At 38.6% G+C, this 21,971-nt stretch overlaps 2 protein-coding genes across 10 annotated transcripts in view; both read left to right on the forward strand.

The window, feature by feature from the left end:
• Nucleotides 1-1,622, forward strand: part of arhgef3 (Rho guanine nucleotide exchange factor (GEF) 3) — a 63,415-nt gene extending 61,793 nt beyond the window's left edge. For all 8 annotated transcript variants that reach the window (XM_082139735.1, XM_082139736.1, XM_082139737.1 and 5 more), the window contains one exon: nucleotides 166-1,622. In XM_082139735.1, the coding sequence (XP_081995861.1) occupies nucleotides 166-401 (236 nt within the window). In that variant the 3' untranslated portion in view covers nucleotides 402-1,622. The remainder of the gene's footprint in view (nucleotides 1-165) is intronic.
• Nucleotides 1,623-10,049: 8,427 nt separating this feature from the next.
• The window catches only part of tasora (transcription activation suppressor a), a 37,028-nt gene continuing 25,106 nt past the window's right edge, over nucleotides 10,050-21,971 (forward strand). For both annotated transcript variants that reach the window (XM_082139710.1, XM_082139711.1), the window contains exons 1-5: nucleotides 10,050-10,423; nucleotides 18,495-18,640; nucleotides 20,402-20,494; nucleotides 20,569-20,641; nucleotides 21,816-21,907. In XM_082139710.1, the coding sequence (XP_081995836.1) occupies nucleotides 10,210-10,423; nucleotides 18,495-18,640; nucleotides 20,402-20,494; nucleotides 20,569-20,641; nucleotides 21,816-21,907 (618 nt within the window). In that variant the 5' untranslated portion in view covers nucleotides 10,050-10,209. The remainder of the gene's footprint in view (nucleotides 10,424-18,494; nucleotides 18,641-20,401; nucleotides 20,495-20,568; nucleotides 20,642-21,815; nucleotides 21,908-21,971) is intronic.

A 21,971-nucleotide genomic window follows, 5' to 3' on the forward strand; every position in this document is an offset into this window, starting at 1 on the left:
TTTTAATTAAACAAATGCAGCCTTGGTGAGCAGAAGAGACTTCTTCTAAAAACATAAAAAATCTTACCGATCAAAAACATTTAACTGGTAGTGTATACAAAATTGTGAGTGAAAAACTATACACGCCTGCCTTACACATGTCAAACTCTGTTTGTCCTCGTCCAGCCAAGAACTTTTTCCGGGTGGTGTTTCGCAGTGGAGGACAACTGCAGTCGCACTCGTTCCAGGCCAGCGACGCCTTCAACAAACAGCAGTGGCTCAACTGCATTCGCCAGGCCAAGGAAGCTGTGGGATGTGCAGGAGCGAGGCGGTGTGCGCCACCTAGAGGCTGTTTGGACTGCAGCATGATGGACACCACTGAGGCGAGCCTGGGTCTGAGCACTGAACGCCCACAGACGTAATCGAGTGTGAACATAAACCTTCACCGTTCTGCTTCACCAGCGATCCTCTTCAGTATTGTGTTGCGGAGATGCCACCATTCGCAGGAAGCACTTCTCTGGAATTGACACTACCTTTGTTTCTCAATGTTCCTCAACTTGTATGTTATACTCGTGCCTTTCTTTCACTGTGCTGTTGTTAACTGACACTGAAAATCATCGAGGATGAGCTTTCTGCCACTCCACATGCTGTAACACTGGGCCATTTCACAGTAAAGCGCACTAAAATGCACTACTGTCTGTGCATGAGGACCGTCACATTGGGTTATAGATGAAATGTTCATTCAGTGATCACCCATTAAAAATGACCAGTCGAATGTTTTCGCAACAAAGGGCGATCATAGTGTTTGTGCGCGGTGCTCATCTCTCTTCATCTCTTCATCTCATATGTCACAGCACTGTACGATTAAAGCATTTGTACATCGATGTCAGAGCCAGAAACAGCTGTTTTCTTGCGATCCACTTGAGAGCAAGGATGAATATTATTACTTGTATTGAAGAACCGACTGCAGTTTGGGGGGAGAAACCTATTCTCTGAAGCACTTGGGTTTAGAAAGTAGCTCAATTCTGAACTGTCTGGCGTTGGAGACCGCTTTAGTCAGGGTTATTTCCTGAACCTGTGATTGACATTGTGGCAGAAATATCGATCTTACACATGCATTCTTCTTAAACAAGTATTCTGTTGGACTATATGTAGCATAAACTGGAACTGAACGTCTCTTGTGCCTTGTAGGTCAGCTCAATCTTTATCATAGTGTTGTTGTGTGCGCCGAAAGCTGTGCTGTAAAGAAAACAAGCTTTGCCAAAGCGTGTTTGGTGTTAGTAATTGTGTTCGGGTTTACTCACCAGGCCTTGTGTTTCAGATGTGCAACATTCAGTTCATAAAAACGATCCAAAAATATGTTTCTTTTACAGTCATTTTCCCTCAAGTATTGTATTGAAATGTATGATGTAAGATGTTTATTTATAATTTGTTTTTCACCTGATTTACTGTTTTGGTTGTTGTTGTTGTTGGATTAAAAGGAATGGATTGGATGGGGTTTTAGAGAGAGTTTGTGTTCTAGGAATGAGAAAGCGCACCGGATCAGTGGAAGAGGGGAAGGTTTGATCAATGGGAGAGATCGACTGATGGACAGTGTGTAACAAAATGAAAAAAAAATCTAATAAACATTTTAGAAAACCTTATTTCTCACTTTTAGATATTGGCTGTGTTTTTGAGAATAGTATTTGTTATTTGTGAAGCTTTAGGAAATATTTTGATGTGAACGTGTGATGTTTGAGCTTTGAATGTTTACCATCTTTACACACAGGAAAATAATGAGTCCCTCTAGTGCAGTGTGTCACATGTTCATAATGAGGACCGCAGGGAGCTAACTGTTAAAAACATCATTTACGTCCCTCTGACGTGACGATCACAATCAGTGTATTCACAACCAGCTCAGTTCACATTTATTTCTATAGTGCTTTTCACAATACATATCGTTTCAAAGCAGCTTTACAGAAAATCTCCATGTGTCAGAAATGTACAGTTCTGAGATTATACAAATCATGCCATTTTCAAAAGGAACAGCATTTATTTGATATATATATATATATATATATATACCGTGCAAACATCTTCACTGTCACTTTTGATCAATTTAAATCCATCCTTGCTGAATAAATGTATTTTATTTATTTTAAAGAAATATGTTTTAATATTTTAAGGACAGAATGACCCCACATGATCTTCTGCTGATGATGATGCAACATCAGACCTGACATCTGTCTGATGTCCCTGAAGATCACACTCATCTCCGGTGTGTGTCAGTCTTCATCCCCCGACACTCACACACCCTTCCTCACATGATCATCATGCTCATATGTGTGTGTGTGTGTGTGTGTGTGTGTGTGTGTGTGTGTGTGTGTACGGGTAATTACACACACATTCATGAGGCTGGAGAACAATAACACACAGATGAAAGGCAGAATAGCAGTTCTCGAATACCATCTGCCTCTCATGTTTAAATAGCACACTAAAATCTTTAAGAATACGATCCTTGTGAAAGATTTTTATGCACAGATTCATAATTCAGTTTACTTTGTAAGCTTAACGTTTTTTTCTTAGTCTACATTCATTTTAAAGGTAGAACCATTGATGGACGTTCATGTTAAAGGGATAGTTCACTTTAAAGTTAATATTTCCCCATGATTTCCCCAACCTCAAGTCATCCAGACGAATACAATCAGAGTTATATTAAAACATTTCCTGGCTCTTCCAAGCTTTATAATGGCAGTGGATTACAACCAACAGATTGAAGCTCAAAAAAGTGCATCTATTCATGATAAAAGTGCATCTATCCATGATAAAAGTGCATCTATCCATCATAAAAGTGCATCTATCCATGATAAAAGTGCATCTATCCATCATAAAAGTGCATCTATCCATCATAAAAGTGCATCTATCCATGATAAAAGTGCATCTATCCATCATAAAAGTGCATCTATCATCATAAAAGTGCATCTATCCATGATAAAAGTGCATCTATCCATGATAAAAGTGCATCTGTCCATGATAAAAGTGCATCTATCCATCATAAAAGTGCATCTGTCCATCATAAAAGTGCATCTATCCATCATAAAAGTGAATCTATCCATCATAAAAGTGCATATATCCATGATAAAAGTGCATCTGTCCATCATAAAAGTGCATCTATCCATGATAAAAGTGCATCTATCCATCATAAAAGTGCATCTATCCATGATAAAAGTGCATCTGTCCATCATAAAAGTGCATCTATCCATGATGAAAGTGCATCTATCCATCATAAAAGTGCATCTATCCATGATAAAAGTGCATCTGTCCATGATAAAAGTGCATCTGTCCATCATAAAAGTGCATCTGTCCATTATAAAAGTGCATCTATCCATGATAAAAGTGCATCTATCCATCATAAAAATGCATCTATCCATCATAAAAGTGCATCTATCCATGATAAAAGTGCATCTGTCCATGATAAAAGTGCATCTGTCCATGATAAAAGTGCATCTATCCATCATAAAAGTGCATCTGTCCATGATAAAAGTGCATCTATCCATCATAAAAGTGAATCTATCCATCATAAAAGTGCATCTATCCATCATAAAAGTGCATCTATCCATGATAAAAGTGCATCTATCCATCATAAAAGTGCATCTGTCCATGATAAAAGTGCATCTGTCCATCATAAAAGTGCATCTATCCATGATAAAAGTGCATCTGTCCATCATAAAAGTGCATCTATCCATGATAAAAGTGCATCTATCCATCATAAAAGTGCATCTATCCATGATAAAAGTGCATCTGTCCATGATAAAAGTGCATCTGTCCATCATAAAAGTGCATCTGTCCATTATAAAAGTGCATCTATCCATGATAAAAGTGCATCTATCCATCATAAAAATGCATCTATCCATCATAAAAGTGCATCTATCCATGATAAAAGTGCATCTATCCATCATAAAAGTGAATCTATCCATCATAAAAGTGCATATATCCATGATAAAAGTGCATCTGTCCATCATAAAAGTGCATCTATCCATGATAAAAGTGCATCTATCCATCATAAAAGTGCATCTATCCATGATAAAAGTGCATCTGTCCATCATAAAAGTGCATCTATCCATGATGAAAGTGCATCTATCCATCATAAAAGTGCATCTATCCATGATAAAAGTGCATCTGTCCATGATAAAAGTGCATCTGTCCATCATAAAAGTGCATCTGTCCATTATAAAAGTGCATCTATCCATGATAAAAGTGCATCTATCCATCATAAAAATGCATCTATCCATCATAAAAGTGCATCTATCCATGATAAAAGTGCATCTGTCCATGATAAAAGTGCATCTGTCCATGATAAAAGTGCATCTATCCATCATAAAAGTGCATCTGTCCATGATAAAAGTGCATCTATCCATCATAAAAGTGAATCTATCCATCATAAAAGTGCATCTATCCATCATAAAAGTGCATCTATCCATGATAAAAGTGCATCTATCCATCATAAAAGTGCATCTGTCCATGATAAAAGTGCATCTGTCCATCATAAAAGTGCATCTATCCATGATAAAAGTGCATCTGTCCATCATAAAAGTGCATCTATCCATGATAAAAGTGCATCTATCCATCATAAAAGTGCATCTATCCATGATAAAAGTGCATCTGTCCATGATAAAAGTGCATCTGTCCATCATAAAAGTGCATCTGTCCATTATAAAAGTGCATCTATCCATGATAAAAGTGCATCTATCCATCATAAAAATGCATCTATCCATCATAAAAGTGCATCTATCCATGATAAAAGTGCATCTATCCATCATAAAAGTGAATCTATCCATCATAAAAGTGCATATATCCATGATAAAAGTGCATCTGTCCATCATAAAAGTGCATCTATCCATGATAAAAGTGCATCTGTCCATCATAAAAGTGCATCTATGGATGATTAAAGTGCTCCACAGGCTCCGGTGGGTTAATAAAGGCCTTCTGAAGCAAAGTGATGAGTTTGTGTAAGAAAAATATGCATATTTAAAACTTTATAAACTATAATCACAAGCTTCCGGCCAAACGCAGTCTCTACTTGCGCCTCAACTCACTTACGCAACTTGCCGATGGCCTGTCGGGAATGTCAGTGCGTCGCATTTCCCGCGCAAGTTGCGCTTTAGACTTAAGTGGAATCCGTATGTTTGACTCAGAGCCATATAGATATAGATATATTCTCAATTAATATAATAATATTTTGAATTTATACAAGGTCAAGGTCAAAGTTTATTTATATAGCACCTTTTAACAACACGAATGTTGACCAGAGTGCTTCACGAGTAAAGCAAAAATACACACAGTAAAACAGAACATGTCAAAAATTCAAACCAAAAACCTAAAAAATGAAAACAGAAAATTTATAATAAGCAAAAGATAGTCATAATCTGAAACATCACAAAACTGCAAACCCATTTAAGCATTTAAAAAATGCATACAAAATAAAACAGAGTTACTAGTAAGCCTGAGAAAAAAAGGTAGGTTTTAAATGAAAAAATTAAATAAAAAAAAGCCCAGAAGAAATATTCATTATTTTTGTCACGTGAATAGGGTAAAAATGTTAACCTTTAGATATCACCATGAAATCATGGAGTTGATTACTTACATCAAGACAAACAAGAAATGTATTACACGTTTTTTGAAATGTTTGTTAACATGGACAAACGGAGCATAATCTAATTATGTATGTGCTAATTTGCATAAACACCACAACAGATCTAAACATTGGGTATAGCCAGGTGAACATGTCTTGTTGAATCTTGTTGACATATAACAGTAAAAGACTAAATGTTAAGGTCTGAATGGAACCCATTTCGGCTACCCATGAGCATTAATACATAGAGGCAGGAAGAAGTACTTTATTCATTATTATTGCAGAGATTATTTCACCAATAATAGTCGTACCGCTCAACACACATCCAGATGTTCCCAATAAATTGTAGTTGATCACCAGGTATGTTTTATTAATGTAGGTTGAATAATCCATGTAGGAGAAACAAAAGGAAATCGTGAGAGCTTGGTGACAGATGATTGACAGTTGAGTGGACTGAATCTCTGCCCTTTATGGAGACATGTGTTTGCCTCTATAGTCTTTTACAAGATTCTACAGACATGTTCACCTGGCTATATCCAATGTTTAGATATGTTGTGTTATTTATGCAAACTAGCGCATACATTATTATGCACCATTTGCTCATGTTGCCTAAACATTTCAATAAACTACATTTTTGTTTGTCTTAATGTAAGTAATCAACTCAGTAATGTTCATGGTGATAGGCCTATCTAAAGGTTAAAAATGTTACCCTAAAACTCACGAAACTTTCCCCTAATGGGATTCTTTGGGGCTTTTTCCCCTTACTCAGGACATACTGAGGATACAAAATCAGTTGAGTCTGCTTCTGTTGCAATTTGTCCTAGGCTGACCCCTATTTTGTCTTAAAATGACTGGACTATATGTGTGCTGCTGTTGTTTAGGATATGATAGGATATGGTGAACATGTATCTTTGTTGTTGATAAACTGAAGGGATGTGTAGTTCAGCACTGAACCTGCAGGAGGCGCGCACAGTGTGTTGACGGAGACCCAATCTTTTGTTTATATTTGATTTAATTTATATTTAATTATTATACTTGCCCGTTACTATATACATAATGTCAAAAGGAATGATTTTGAACAATGTTCAATATATGAAGAGTTCAGATGCAAAAGCCTCTAAATGCCATCTGAAATTTTCTTCTAGAATAATCATTTTTATCAAGCTCGTATATTTCAATTCAATAATTTCACTTAAATGGCAATGAAGATTACCTATTAATTGTCATTTAAGTGAAATTACTGAACTTAAATATACAAGCTTCATAAAAATGATCATTCTATAAGAAAATTTCAGATGGCATTTAGAGACTTTTGCATCTGAACTCTTCATATTTAGAAAGAATATCCAAAAGTAAAAACTACACAGAGCTAAATAGGTACAAGTTGTTTTCTGTAAAATGCCTTTCTTTCTTTCTTTCTTTCTTTCTTTCTTTCTTTCTTTCTTTCTTTCTTTCTTTCTTTCTTTCTTTCTTTCTTTCTTTTTCTCTCTTTCTTTCTTCTCTCGCTTTCGTTTACCCATAACATGTATGGTTATTATTATGTACTCCATATGTAAATGTTTGTTTTGTTCTTATTAAAATGAAGATCATTCATTCCTTTTGACATTATGTTAAAATTAATGTTATTAATGTTGAAATCTTTTGTAATGTGTCTGTCTCTGTTGTTGGAGTTTATCGCCCTCCATCTGCTACACATGAAGCAGTCACTTCTATCTTTGAATTACTTATCCCTTTTTTAGAAAATGAGATTGTGATACTTGGTGATTTTAATTTAAATTGGTTATCCCCTTCTTCTGCTTATTTTAGAACAGCTTGTGTTGATATGAACTTGTCACAATTGATCATGGAACCTACTCGAGTTAATTTAAAAGACCCTTCAAGATCAACTCTGATAGACTTAATCCTTACGAATAATCCTCATAAATACCCTCATAGTGGTGTCTTTGCTATGGACCTTAGTGATCATTCTCCTATAGTCTGTGTTAGAAATACTAAATTAATTAAAACTAAACCCCGACTCGTTACAAAAAGGAGTTTAAAAAATCTAGATAATGAAGGATTTCTTTGTGATCTTTATTATTCTGATTTATCAAGTGTTCTTAATATTTCAGATGTGGAACTGGCTGTTGAAACATTTAAAAGTATTTTTAATTCAGTGGCAGACAAATATGCTCCTATGAAGACATATAGAACTAAAGACAGGATAAACCCATGGTTCACTACAGAACTTTCAGAATTATTGCAGTTAAGAAATAAAGCTTGGTCTAAAGCCAGGCAAACTGGACTATGTAGTGACTGGCTTACATTTAAACAACTCAGAAACAAGTGCACCATCTCTGTGAAAAAAGCAAAATCAAGTTATTATTTAAATACAATTTCTAGTAGTCAAGGTGATCCGAGTAAATTTTGGAAAGCCATAAAATATCTAAAACGAAGTTGCCACTCCTCTCTGCCTAATACGATTACATTTCATTCTAAAACTGTAAATGACAAAATTGAAATATGTGATGCGTTTAATCAACATTTTGTTACAGCTGGAAATTTGTTTGAGGGTGGAATTTGTAATGATGTGGTGCTCCCAGAAAGGTCTGATTGTGTAGCTAGAACCAAGTTAAGAGAAACAGCTCTCTCTTCCAATATTTTGTCAGATGAAGTTATGAACCCATCTTTTTCATTTCAGCGGGTTAGCTACGAGGAAGTTTTCAAAGCTCTTTTAACTATTGATATAAAAACTGCTCCTGGAGCAGATGATCTTAATCCCTGTCTTTTGCAGCTTGCTGCAACTATTATTGCTGAGCCACTTGCCCACATTTTTAATTTATCCTTGTTAACAGGAATAATTCCTAAGGTTTGGAAGATGGCCCTGGTACGTCCACTTTTTAAATGTGGTGATCCCAAAGATTTAAACAATTACAGACCTATTTCAAGGCTTTCATGTCTTGTGAAAATATTTGAGAAAATAGTAAATCTGCAGTTGCGCTCCTTTTTAGATGAACATTGCATTTTGAAATCATATCAGTCAGGTTTCAGACCTGGTCATAGCACCACCTCTGCTGTTACTCGGGTACTGGATGACATTATAAGTGGTATAGATAAAAAGAAGCATTGTGCAGCCCTGTTTATAGATCTATCTAAGGCCTTCGACACTGTGGATCATTCTTTACTTCTAAATAGACTTTCATCAATTGGACTAGACTTGGTGGCCTGCAGATGGTTTGAAAATTATCTGACAAATAGAACTCAGTGTGTTTCCACTGATGGTGTCAAATCTGGTTTTCTTGAGCTTTTGAAGGGCGTTCCGCAGGGATCGATTTTAGGTCCAGTTCTTTTTTCTATTTATATTAATAATATTGGTTCAGCTATAAAAAATTGCCAACTCCACCTCTATGCTGATGATACAGTTATTTATGCCGTTGCCCCTACAGCTGACCAGGCCCATTTAGAGCTACAATCTGCCTTTACAGCTATACAGAAGGTCTTTGTTGAATTGAAACTGGTAGTTAATGAAGGTAAAACCAAGTACATGCTCTTTTCAAATAAACAACAGAAAATAGGTGATGATTTATGTTTTTCCACATTGGATGGGGCCTCTATCGACCGTGTTAATGTTTATAAATATTTGGGGATTTGGATTGATGACAGACTCTCATTTAAAACGCATGTTGATGAGTTGGTAAAGAAACTAAGAGTTAGAGTAGGTTTCTTTTATAGAAATAAATCTTGTTTGACTCTAAATAATAGAAAAAAATTAGTTGAATCTACTTTTTTATCTGTCATTGATTATGGAGACACAATCTATATGCATGCCCCTGCTTCTGTTCTAAAACCTCTTGAAGCTGTATATCATAGTGCCATTCGTTTTATTACAGGGGACAGGTTTAGTACCCATCATTGCATACTTTATCAGAAAGTAAATTGGCTGCCCTTAAAATCTCGTAGAGACATGCATTTTGCACTTTTTGTGTACAAAGCTCTTTTGCACAAATTACCATCTTATATTAATTCACTTTTATCTGTTAGAAGGTCTGGTTATCAGACCAGAGCTCAGGGATGGCTATTACTACAGATCCCAAAGATCTCCTCTGAATTGGGTAGATCTGCTTTCAGTTTTTATGCCCCTCACTATTGGAATGAATTACAGTGTACTTTTAAACTGGATGATCTGATGCCTTTAAACCATTTTAGACGTCTGCTTAAGGATCATTTTATTACTGATTGTGTTTGTTTCCTGTGATTTGTTTTTGCTTTCCTTTTAATTGCTTTTAAATTATTTAGCTTGTTTTACTGTATATTGCACTCTTGGCTGTATTTGTGTTTTTTTGTGTGTTGACCTACACAGGTCGTTGCTGTAAATGAGAACTCGTTCTCAGTCAACTTACCTGTATAAATAAATATGAATCAAAAAAAAAAAAAAAAAAAAGATGGAGCCCGCTGGGAGGCGCTGCTGCGATCCGGCCACACTCACACACACACATTGCGGCTATGAGTGGGCATGTACATGTGTGTGTGTTTATGTGTGTTGTGAGGCACATTCAGCAGACAGAAACCCCGCACTGCCTCCAGCCTTCAGCGCTGCGAGGAGAACACACTCATGTCTGGAGCTCGTGAATAAAGCCGCCATGGAGCATCGAGGAGGGAAATCCAGCGACAAAGAGAAGCACGATCCTGCTGCGCCTTCATGGAGCCAAAATGGCGGCCCGGAGGAAGAGTGTGGATGCCCGGACGGTCCCGATGAAGAGAAGCGGCTCAGGAGAGTCTCGTGGGCCGCGAAACCAGCCGAAGAGCAGCCGCGACTGAACTTCCACATCCCCCTGAAGAGCAGAGAAAAGAGAGGTGCGCTGTCCCGCTTTCTTTCTCTTTTGCCGTTACTGGGACTGAAGACACCCAGTGTTTGTGTGTGTGTGTAGTGAGCTCTCACCATAGACATCAGCACTGTGCAACACAAGCGCGTTAGGTGTGCAGATCAGTCATGACAGGAGACATGCAGATCCTGTGCATCAGCTGCCCATAATATAACACATTCTATAAAATATATCTGTGTGTGTGTATGTGTATCTGTGTGTGTATACACACACACACACACACACACACACACACACACACACACACACACACACACACACACACACACACCCTCTCCCTCAGGTAACAGGTTGCTCTGCCACACCCGTGTGTCACTGGGGAACAGAGGGGAGCACTAGCCTACATATCTGTCTGTTTTATGAGTTAAAAGATAAATAAATAACATTTTACTTTAGAAGTTAATAGAATTGAGGATTTTATTTAAACTTAAAAAAATGCACTCAGTCATTCTGTTTTCATTCATATTCTGTTTTGACACTACAAAGATTTCTGTGCAATCATTTTAAAACTTGAATATTCTGTTCACACATTCAAAACTTTCATTCATGCATTTAAAGATTCTTTTTAAACATTTTAAGCGTAGGGATTTTAAGTAATTTAATGATTTTTTACATTCAGTACTTTTGAGTAAACTTCTGTATAGTTATTATGTTATATAACTGTTATACTGTATATCACACTATAGGGTATAGGCCTATTACCAATAAACATATAGGCCTAGGCTATTAAAAACAACCCACTACAGACACACTGAAGCTCAAGGCGCCATTGGCTTGTACATTTTTTTATTTTACTCGCCAGATTTTTTTACATGGAATGCCAGAACAAATATATAAAATATAAACTTCAAGCACTATTAAAGTCGAGTAAACAGTCTGTAATAAACTAAGAACAAATAATTAAAACTACAAGCAACAGCACAAATAAACACGATAGAACAAAGATGCAAATGAAATAAAGTGCGCTTGTCAGGTGTCACAGGTAAATCTAGCAGTACAGATGAGGAAGATTAGGTACAGTAATTCAATAAAGTAGCCTAATCAAATGTAAAATAACACTGCATTGTCTTCACTGTATAAATATAGATGAATAGGCCTATTCATTAAAGTTACAAAAGTTATTGCAGTGAGTCTGTTGTTTGATTGACATTAAGCTTCAGGAATATTAGGCTACTGTCACTTTAAGAGCGAATGCACAGATCCAATAAACTGATACTGTTGATTATAACTGATGCACACTTTTTTTTTCTCCACTGTTTACGTTCACTTAAGGCATAACGGACTATGTTTACCAGGATACTAGCCAAGACGGACATTTTGATATAGGCTAATTTTGTTTGAAATTGTCGGTTCAAGCGCAATAAGACGTGAGAGACTTAATTCATAATAATAAGACTTAATGAATAAGCTGAATTCAGTATTCACTTGCTAGGCTTCGGATGTGCAGTTTGCGCACACAAAACTTCCAAGTTTCGTTCCAGCTCTGCTCTGATTGGTCAGATGGCCCAGTCTGTTGTGATTGGTCCACTCTGCTCTGATTGGTCAGATGGCCCAGTCTGTTGTGATTGGTCCACTCTGCCGTGATTGGTCAGATGACCCAGTCTGTTGTGATTGGTGTACTCTGCTGTGATTGGTCAGATGGCCCAGTCTGTTGTGATTGGTCTACTCTGCTGTGATTGGTCAGATGGCCCAGTCTGTTGTGATTGGTCTACTCTGGTGTGATTGGTCAGATGGCCCAGTCTGTTGTGATTGGTCTACTCTGCTGTGATTGGTCAGATGGCCCAGTCTGTTGTGATTGGTGTACTCTGCTGTGATTGGTCAGATGACCCAGTCTGTTGTGATTGGTCTACTCTGCTGTGATTGGTCAGATGGCCCAGTCTGTTGTGATTGGTCTACATTGAGACTTGGAATGTGCTGTAGTTGTTGTAGTCTCGCTGGACGAAGACTCTGAGTGTAGTATGTGTGCTAATGTCTCTTTCCTCACAGACTGGAGACACAGATCTAGAGCTGCACGATTCTGGATAAACTGAGAACCACAATTCTCATCAAACACTCATCGCCACCTCTTGGCATAAAAGATAAGCAATTCAATACATAGGCCTACACTCGTCAAAATACTTTCAAAAGATGAATTTCTCCTATCTGTGTTTATATACCCGAACTATAAAGTTTTATACTAGTACACTTTTATCCGCTGTTATTTAGGCATGTTTCACATAAATATCGATAATGTGTGGTTGTAAAGACTGTTTGTGAAGCGCTGCTTCTGTACACTTACAGCTCTCTCCGGATCAGCGGCAGCGCGGACACAGATCTAAATGTTGCAGTGTGCTGATCGTACTTTCCAAGGTTAACTAAGGTCCCTAAAGTCATCGCAAGTGTCGGGGGAGCATGAGCTAGGGATGCACTGATCAACAAAATTCAGAGCCGATCCGATAGCAAAAACTCTGCCGACACCGATACTGATCCGAGATCAGCAGGGTTTTAAATCAATGTAGAATTTCTACACCTCTGTGTGTTGAACTGATTAACATCATTATAAAGAAAAACAACAAATGAAAAAATGATATTATCATAATCTATGACAAAATGCACATTCAGGTGATTGTATCTGCTGTTGCCTGACACAAGCTGGTCTGGTGATGTCTCTTCCTCCAAAGGCCAGAGATTCAGGACACGGTCTCACCTGTGCAGCTGGAGACTCAGTGTTTCTGTGTTTTCCTTAAAGGACTGAGACTCGTAGTGTGTCTGTTACCGTGTCACCGGACCAGTCGAAGCACACAGCTGGAACAGTGTCTTTAAAGACTTACCCATGCATTACTATATCCCCACCAGAATCCCTTTGGCAATGTTCTTCTGAACACACAAAGTCCAAACAGGATGGATAAAGACTGAGCTGTCATGCATGCATTTGAACATTAACAGCTGAATTTGTGTTAGATGTTAATTTATACAGTGAAAAGACTCATTTCTCTGAATAAGTATGAACTGGACGTGTTGTATTTACATCAGTTGTGTAAGGTCAGTGGCATGGATTTGGATGGACCCGCCACTGCTGATGCTCCTGAAAGTCCTAAAGAATGTTTATGGCGGTTGGATTAGCCCTTTTGGCAGGAACGGCCTGTGGACTAATGAGAAGTCCTGTCCCTTCCCATGCTCGAGGTGTCTGTCAGTGGTCCCAGCATCCTTATCTGATGTTGTTGGACAGCATTATTTGTGGTAGTCCACCAAGATCCAATCAAACTGCAGCAAACCTTCCTCCACTGTTGAGTCAGAGCGGCCCTGCCCTGGAATGTGCCGTTCACTACGGGAAACAATAATTCAGCAATAACTCTATCACTAAATTGCATAATATTTTATTAAAACGCTCTACCATGAATCACCTTGCTCGGAGCGACAGAGTAAATGCTTGGAAATAAAGCTTAATGTCTTTAAATCCATTCACAGTCACCGTCATTTCTCTGAGTGAGTTGTGAAGCGTGTGTATTATCTCCCGATGTCTTTTGGCTGACCAACATCCGCTTCAGACTCGTGAAGGTCTGAGTCCTGAACATCCCTGAACATCTCTAAACACTTCAGACTTGTGAAGATCTGAGTCCTGAACATCTCTAAACACTTCAGGCTCGTGAAGATCTGAGTCCTGAACATCTCAAAACACTTCAGATTCGTGAAGATCTGAGGCCTGAACATCTCTAAACGCTTCAGACTCGTGAAGATCTGAGTCCTGAACATCTCTAAACACTTCAGATTCGTGAAGATCTGAGGCCTGAACATCTCTAAACGCTTCAGACTCGTGAAGATCTGAGTCCTGAACATCTCTAAACGCTTCAGACTCGTGAAGATCTGAGTCCTGAACATCTCTAAACACTTCAGACTCGTGAAGATCTGAGTCCTGAACATCTCTAAACACTTCAGATTCGTGAAGATCTGAGGCCTGAACATCTCTAAACGCTTCAGACTCGTGAAGATCTGAGTCCTGAACATCTCTAAACACTTCAGATTCGTGAAGATCTGAGTCCTGAACATCTCTAAACGCTTCAGACTCGTGAAGATCTGAGTCCTGAACATCTCTAAACACTTCAGATTCGTGAAGATCTGAGGCCTGAACATCTCTAAACACTTCAGACTTGTGAAGATCTGAGTCCTGAACATCTCTAAACACTTCAGATTCGTGAAGATCTGAGTCCTGAACATCTCTAAACACTTCAGACTTGTGAAGATCTGAGTCCTGAACATCTCTAAACACTTCAGATTCGTGAAGATCTGAGGCCTGAACATTTCTAAACACTTCAGACTCGTGAAGATCTGAGGCCTGAACATTTCTAAACATTTCAGACTCGCAGGAAATCTTAATGTTAATTTCAACATTTACTAACAAATCAGAAGTTGTATCTGTATCTGTTGTAATATTTAATGGACTTGTTTTTACATGAACTCACAATGAACAGTTGTGTTTTTATTAACTTACATTAACAGAATCATAGCTACTGTGTGAAATGTAGGCTAGCTAAGCTAGTTAATGCATTAATCAATGGGTCCTTATTATAAAGTATTGCCTATGGTTCTTTTGCACTTTAATCTGTTTGAAACAGTTGTTTGCTTTATACATTTTTTTTGTCTATTGTTTTATTGTCTGTAAAGAGTTATTTTTATAGTAAGAAAAAAGTTATTAAACCTGTTAGAAGGACAACACTTTATTCTGACCTAATTCAGTACGTGATACCATATACCAAGATAAAAGCTTCAGCAAATATCAAGATATGAACATTTGATACCATCACACATGCCTATATATATATATATATATATATATATATATATATATATATATATATATATATATATATATATATACAGTGAGGAAAATAAGTATTTGAACACCCTGCTATTTTGCAAGTTCTCCCACTTGGAAATCATGGAGGGGTCTGAAATTGTCATCGTAGGTGCATGTCCACTGTGAGAGACATAATTTAAAAAAAAAATCCAGAAATCACAATATATGATTTTTTAACTATTTATTTGTATGATACAGCTGCAAATAAGTATTTGAACACCTGTCTATCAGCTAGAATTCTGACCCTCAAAGACCTGTTAGTCTGCCTTTAAAATGTCCACCTCCACTCCATTTATTATCCTAAATTAGATGCACCTGTTTGAGGTCGTTAGCTGCATAAAGACACCTGTCCACCCCATACAATCAGTAAGAATCCAACTACTAACATGGCCAAGACCAAAGAGCTGTCCAAAGACACTAGAGACAAAATTGTACACCTCCACAAGGCTGGAAAGGGCTACGGGGAAATTGCCAAGCAGCTTGGTGAAAAAAGGTCCACTGTTGGAGCAATCATTAGAAAATGGAAGAAGCTAAACATGACTGTCAATCTCCCTCGGACTGGGGCTCCATGCAAGATCTCACCTCGTGGGGTCTCAATGATCCTAAGAAAGGTGAGAAATCAGACCAGAACTACACGGGAGGAGCTGGTCAATGACCTGAAAAGAGCTGGGACCACCGTTTCCAAGGTTACTGTTGGTAATACACTAAGACGTCATGGTTTGAAATCATGCATGGCACGGAAGGGTCCCCTGCTTAAACCAGCACATGTCAAGGCCCGTCTTAAGTTTGCAGATGACCCATCACCATTTGGATGATCCAGAGGAGTCATGGGAGAAAGTCATGTGGTCAGATGAGACCAAAATATAACTTTTGGGTCATAATTCCACTAAACGTGTTTGGAGGAAGAAGAATGATGTGTACCATCCCAAGAACACCATCCCTACTGTGAAGCATGGGGGTGGTAGCATCATGCTTTGGGGGTGTTTTTCTGCACATGGGACAGGGCGACTGCACTGTATTAAGGATGACCGGGGCCATGTATTGCGAGATTTTGGGGAACAACCTCCTTCCCTCAGTTAGAGCATTGAAGATGGGTCGAGGCTGGGTCTTCCAACATGACAATGACCCGAAGCACACAGCCAGGATAACCAAGGAGTGGCTCTGTAATGGTCCGTTCACACCGGACGCGAAATAGCACGTCAGGCGCGAGTGATTTCAATGTTAAGTCAATGCAAAGACGCGTAACGCGCGTATAAAATTCCTGCGGCGTGAATGAGGCGTAGAGCGCGGCGCGGTAGACGCGAATACGCCTCATTCGCGCGTCAAGTTCGCACGAATGGCGCAAATTGAGCATCTGGCGCGTTAAGCGCGATTGTTTTATGTAGTGCATTTTGTGCATTCTCGCGTTTGACGTGAATTTGCGTCTGCCGCCCGAGTTGAAAAATCTGAACTTCTGCGTCAATTCGCGCCGCGTTAAGAAGCCTGCTTGCTGCTGTCACATGGTGAAGTGACAGTTTATAATGTTATTTTATGTTTGGCCTCGATAAATTATTTTGTAATATGACTAAAATGCTTGGTGTGCAAAGCAAATCTTTCACACAAAAACTCGATTTCAATATATGAGAGATACTCATTTTGTATTGAATGCTATTTATTCCATATCTATTCTAGATTATATTAAACATTATTATTCTAATGTAAAGACAACAAACACAATTTAGTGTATAAAAACTTTAAAAAAAATCACAGGACAGGTTTCACTTTTGGAGGCTGGCTCCATTTATTATCAAAACAAAAATAAATGACAGATTAGGTGGGTGCGGGCGAGGGTGAACCTCGCGCCGGGCTGTAGAGCGCGGGCTCGACAGGCATAGACCACTCGAGGCCGAGGCCTTATACGGCCTACACTGTCCTCGTCAGCGTCCTCACCATTAGGTCCACCAAACCTAGCTCCTGGAGCAAATTGTGAAACTCCTGAAACCCTCCGGAGGGTCTGGTGGACCCGAGTACAGCGACGATGTCCCCTATGCAGCTGTTTCTGCTCTCCAGAGTATATAAGAGCGGTGACTCTCTCGATTAATGCTAATGCTCGATAAACATCTAAAAAGATGGCCGCCAACGGGTTTCGAAACTTTCGCCTCCGGATTTCGCCTCTGACGCGCGTAAATTTCGCTTCAAACTTTTGTTTTTACGCGCGTCAAACGCGCTAATTAACACAAAGTGGTCAAGCGTCAAACTAGACGCGGTAGACGCTATTCGCGTCCGGTGTGAACGCACAGTAAGAAGCATATCAAGGTTCTGGCGTGGCCTAGCCAGTCTCCAGACCTAAACCCAATAGAGAATCTTTGGAGGGAGCTCAAACTCCGTGTTTCTCAGCGACAGCCCAGAAACCTGACTGATCTAGAGAAGATCTGTGTGGAGGAGTGGGCCAAAATCCCTCCTGCAGTGTGTGCAAACCTGGTGAAAAACTACAGGAAACGTTTGACCTCTGTAATTGCAAACAAAGGCTACTGTACCAAATATTAACATTGATTTTCTCAGGTGTTCAAATACTTATTTGCAGCTGTATCATACAAATAAATAGTTAAAAAATCATACATTGTGATTTCTGGATTTTTTTTTTTTAGATTATGTCTCTCACAGTGGACATGCACCTACGATGACAATTTCAGACCCCTCCATGATTTCTAAGTGGGAGAAGTTGCAAAATAGCAGGGTGTTCAAATACTTATTTTCCTCACTGTATATATATATATATATATACACAGTTTAAAGTAGGACTATAAATAATGAAATAAATAATAAATACAGTTTGAAACAAAAATATTTGGAATTCTTGTCATTTTGTATTCTAATAACTTCAGTCATTTTGCTTGTAAATGTCTCCTTGTTATCCATTCATTAAGGTAAATGCATTATTTAATACATTTGCATTGCAGCCCTAAAGTGAAGCCTGACACAGAGATGGCTGTTAACCAATTAAATACAAATAAAAAACCCTGATAGATTTGCAATACCAGTGCATTATTAGAAGTGATGGCTCAGATAATTATCAGAATGAGAAGGATGTAGGATTGTTGTGGTTGTGTTTGGGTTGTGTTTGGGTTGTGTTTGGGTTGTGGTTGGGTTGTGGTTGGGTTGTGGTTGGGTTGTGGTTGGGCTGTGGTTGTGTTTGTGTTGTGTTGTGACGCCTCTGTTCCCGCTCCAGCTCTGTTTCAGCATGTGTCCGTGGACTCCCGGGAGTTCTCCGAGATCCTGCAGATCCTCAGCTCCAGCTATAAGGACTGCTCCTCCGCCGGGACGTTCCAGTACTCCAAGCCTCGCCTCGTGCACAGCGACCCGCTGGAGAAAGACGTGAGCACGCACTCGTCCGCCATATATGATATATAAATGAGCTTGAACACTTATATAAAGAATAATCATGCAGATTGTGTGTCAGGAATCAGTAACGTCTGACTGAAGACACTCAGAGTGATACACTCTCCAGGTTTGGTGAGAAAACACAGCCTGTTGTAAGTGTCTAGCCATTTTTCTGTTCCACGCTCAAGGTCATCCTAACAAAAGGAAATACCACACAAGACTCAACAGATAAGATGTTTTGCTAGGCCAGTGGTTCAGATCTGTGCTTCCAGCAAACATAAACTTTTGTGCAGTTTATAGATGCAGACCTGTCGGCTGTTTGAGCATACAAAGAAAATCAAAGCCGTATGTTTAGCCAGGTTATATTTCAAGTTGATATCAGTAAAATTGAGGCTGTTAAAAGGTTTTAAAGGACCGTTTCCTGACCAATTTGAAAAAGAATGAATTTTGAGTGTTTAAGCTTATGAATGATAACTAATTTATGATCATTAAATATGTGAAAGGGAAAAAAAGGCAATAAAAAGTACGTCAAATGTCACCGACAGTTAACAGTTATAGTGGTAAATACTGAATATATGTAATTTTTTTAAAAGACAAACAATTCGTCGTAAAAAACCTTTAAGACAGTGTTTCCTGTGCCGCTGTTCAACGGCTCGGCCATTAAAAGGAAAAGTTCACTCAAATATGAACATTTCCTGATTATTAGCTCACCCCAAGGCCATCCAAGATGTGGCTTTCGTTCCTCAGCCGAAGAGAAATTCGGATTTTGGAGAAAATGCCACATTCCAGGATCTAATGCAAGTGAATGGTGCCCAACATAGACCATTTCTGACGGTCTAAAATCCATATGTTTGCAGCCTCAAAGGCTCCACGTGACCCCAGCTGACAAATATAGGTCTTCTCTAGTGAAACAATCAGTCATTTTCAGAAAACAAATGATACACTACTAAACAACAGATGCGGACCTTGTTCCAGCCCCGTGAAGCTCGTTCACCAGACTCGCAGAGCTTGAATAATTGGTTGTTAAAATGTGTATAATTTATGGATTCATTTATTTAATTTCTCTTCAGCTGAGGAAAGAAAGTCATATACATCTTGGATGGTCTTGGGGTGAGCAAACAATCAGGAAATGTTCATTTTTAGCTGAACTATTCACAATATCATTTCCAAGTGGATTGCCTTGCTGTGAGCACATTATAAAGCACGTGTACATGTACATCTAGTGACTGTATTGTGGTCAGATCCCTGAAACCACACTCAGAGGTGGTCAGAGACGCGTCACGTGACACATGTTCTGTCCAGGGCTTAGAAACAACCTTTTCCCACACATGCCAGTGGCTGCGGATTTAAGAACATTTACTAACCATTAATATGTTAGACCAGCCATGAAACTATTATGTCATGACACCAAAATTTTAGATAGCGGTGAAAAATCACAATTCTCTATTCCAGTTTTGATATTACCGCTTAAACCCAACTAATATAAATGTAAAGCCGTATCACAGGCAAGCAACAGTAGTGTTCAGTGCCGGGCCGCCGGAGAGCGTCTGTCGGGCTGTCGTGTGCAGTGTGTGTGTCACATGTCAGCGTGTTGAGTGCATAAACACCTTGAGAATATTGCACTGTAACGTCAGTCGTACACTCTCATCCTTCGGTCCTCCTGAACAGAGATGCAGGCGTGTGGATTGTTTGAACAGTAATACTTCACCTTCGTCTGGATATATGTGTATTTATGTTGTGATGTTGAATGTGCAGTTCATGGAGAAGCGCCGGGAGCTGAAGCTGGACGGACGCACGGAGAAAGAGCTGTCTGAATCCTTCTGCTTCCTCATGTGTGACGCTCAGAAGGTAAACCTCCGTCCTCCTCAGGTGACTGCCTGTGCTGGGCTTTCTGCTGTAACCGTGTGTGTGTGTGTGTGCAGGTCTCAGCGGTGTGTGAGAGAGGCCTGTCTGTGGGCAGCAGCTGGATGAACATGCTGGGGAATCCAGCCAAAGGTCAAACTCACACTACATCTACACTCACAACACACACTCAGAGTTATGAGTTTCACTCAGAAACACACGATGAGGAGAATCATTCATAAATCTGTCATCGACCAATGAGAAGCTTTAGGTCTGCATGCAGTTTTCCCTTATTATTGTGAAATTGTTCCATAAAAATAATTGTTTAATTATAAATATTAAGTTTTATTTTACAGTACAATAGTATTATTACTATAGTAATGTTTCTGTACTGATTTAATTATTAAATAAATGTATTTTTATCATTTAATAAAAATACAAAGAATATTTAAATAATAGTAATAATAATTAGTGAAGCACCGAAATTATTTTTTTTCACCAAAACACCAAAATTAAAGTATTAATTTAGGCAAAAACTGAAAATTTAAATAATCTTTATTTAATAATCAATTAATAAATAGAATTGAAAAAAAATTACTTCTAATAATCTTTCTACTCCAATTTGTTGTTGAAATATAAACATTTAAACAGAGACTGTTATAAAAGACACATGAAATGAAGAAGGCCACAGGTTGAGTAGAGAGTATAATATGGAGTTATTGTTAAACTTGTTTCCTGAGGTTAATGTGACGTTACTCTTTCCCCGGATGAAACGCATGAGGTGTGATGCATTTCTGTACGCTCCCAGCATGCACTGTAACTCCCAGCACACGTGTGTATCTGCTGAAGAGAGGATCGGTTCACATGCGCTGAACCAGCGATCTCTCACCGCACATTACAGAGCTTCATTATTGTTTCAATTTCATGACAAAACTGACAGAAAATGAAAGCTGAGACTTAGTTTCATGTCAGAAGTAGTTATTAGATGGCAGGTGTTACAGAGAGTTTAGTGAAGTTCTGTTCATGTATCAAAAATAAATCTGAATAAAATAAATTACTAAAAAAATCAATATCAGTACATCAAAATTAACAGATTAAAATCAAGTAATCAGAATTGATGTTACGCGTATGTTGTGTGAACAAGACAGACACTTTACACACTCATGAAGCACTTATGAAATAAGAAATAACTGATTTCCTAATGAAATAACCAGTAACTGCTCTCGACTCTGTGTGTGTGGGTGTGTGTGGTTCAGCTTGAGGACCGTGTCGTGCGCTGTTGTTCTGCTACTGCCTCCACTGATCGCTGCATATGTTGATATTGCAGGTGTTTACCTGTGTCAGTTTTCTGATCTACTTCAAATCACCCCCATCGAGCCTGGATCCACGGGGAACATCATCATATTCAAAGTTATAAAGGTACATCACAGCTTGAGCCATCTGTTATTTTCAAGTGAAGCTCGTCGTGTTATCGAGTCTGACA

This window comes from Leuciscus leuciscus (genome assembly GCF_965113295.1).
Source record: "Leuciscus leuciscus genome assembly, chromosome: 15".
Classification (NCBI taxonomy): Eukaryota; Metazoa; Chordata; class Actinopteri; order Cypriniformes; family Leuciscidae; genus Leuciscus; species Leuciscus leuciscus.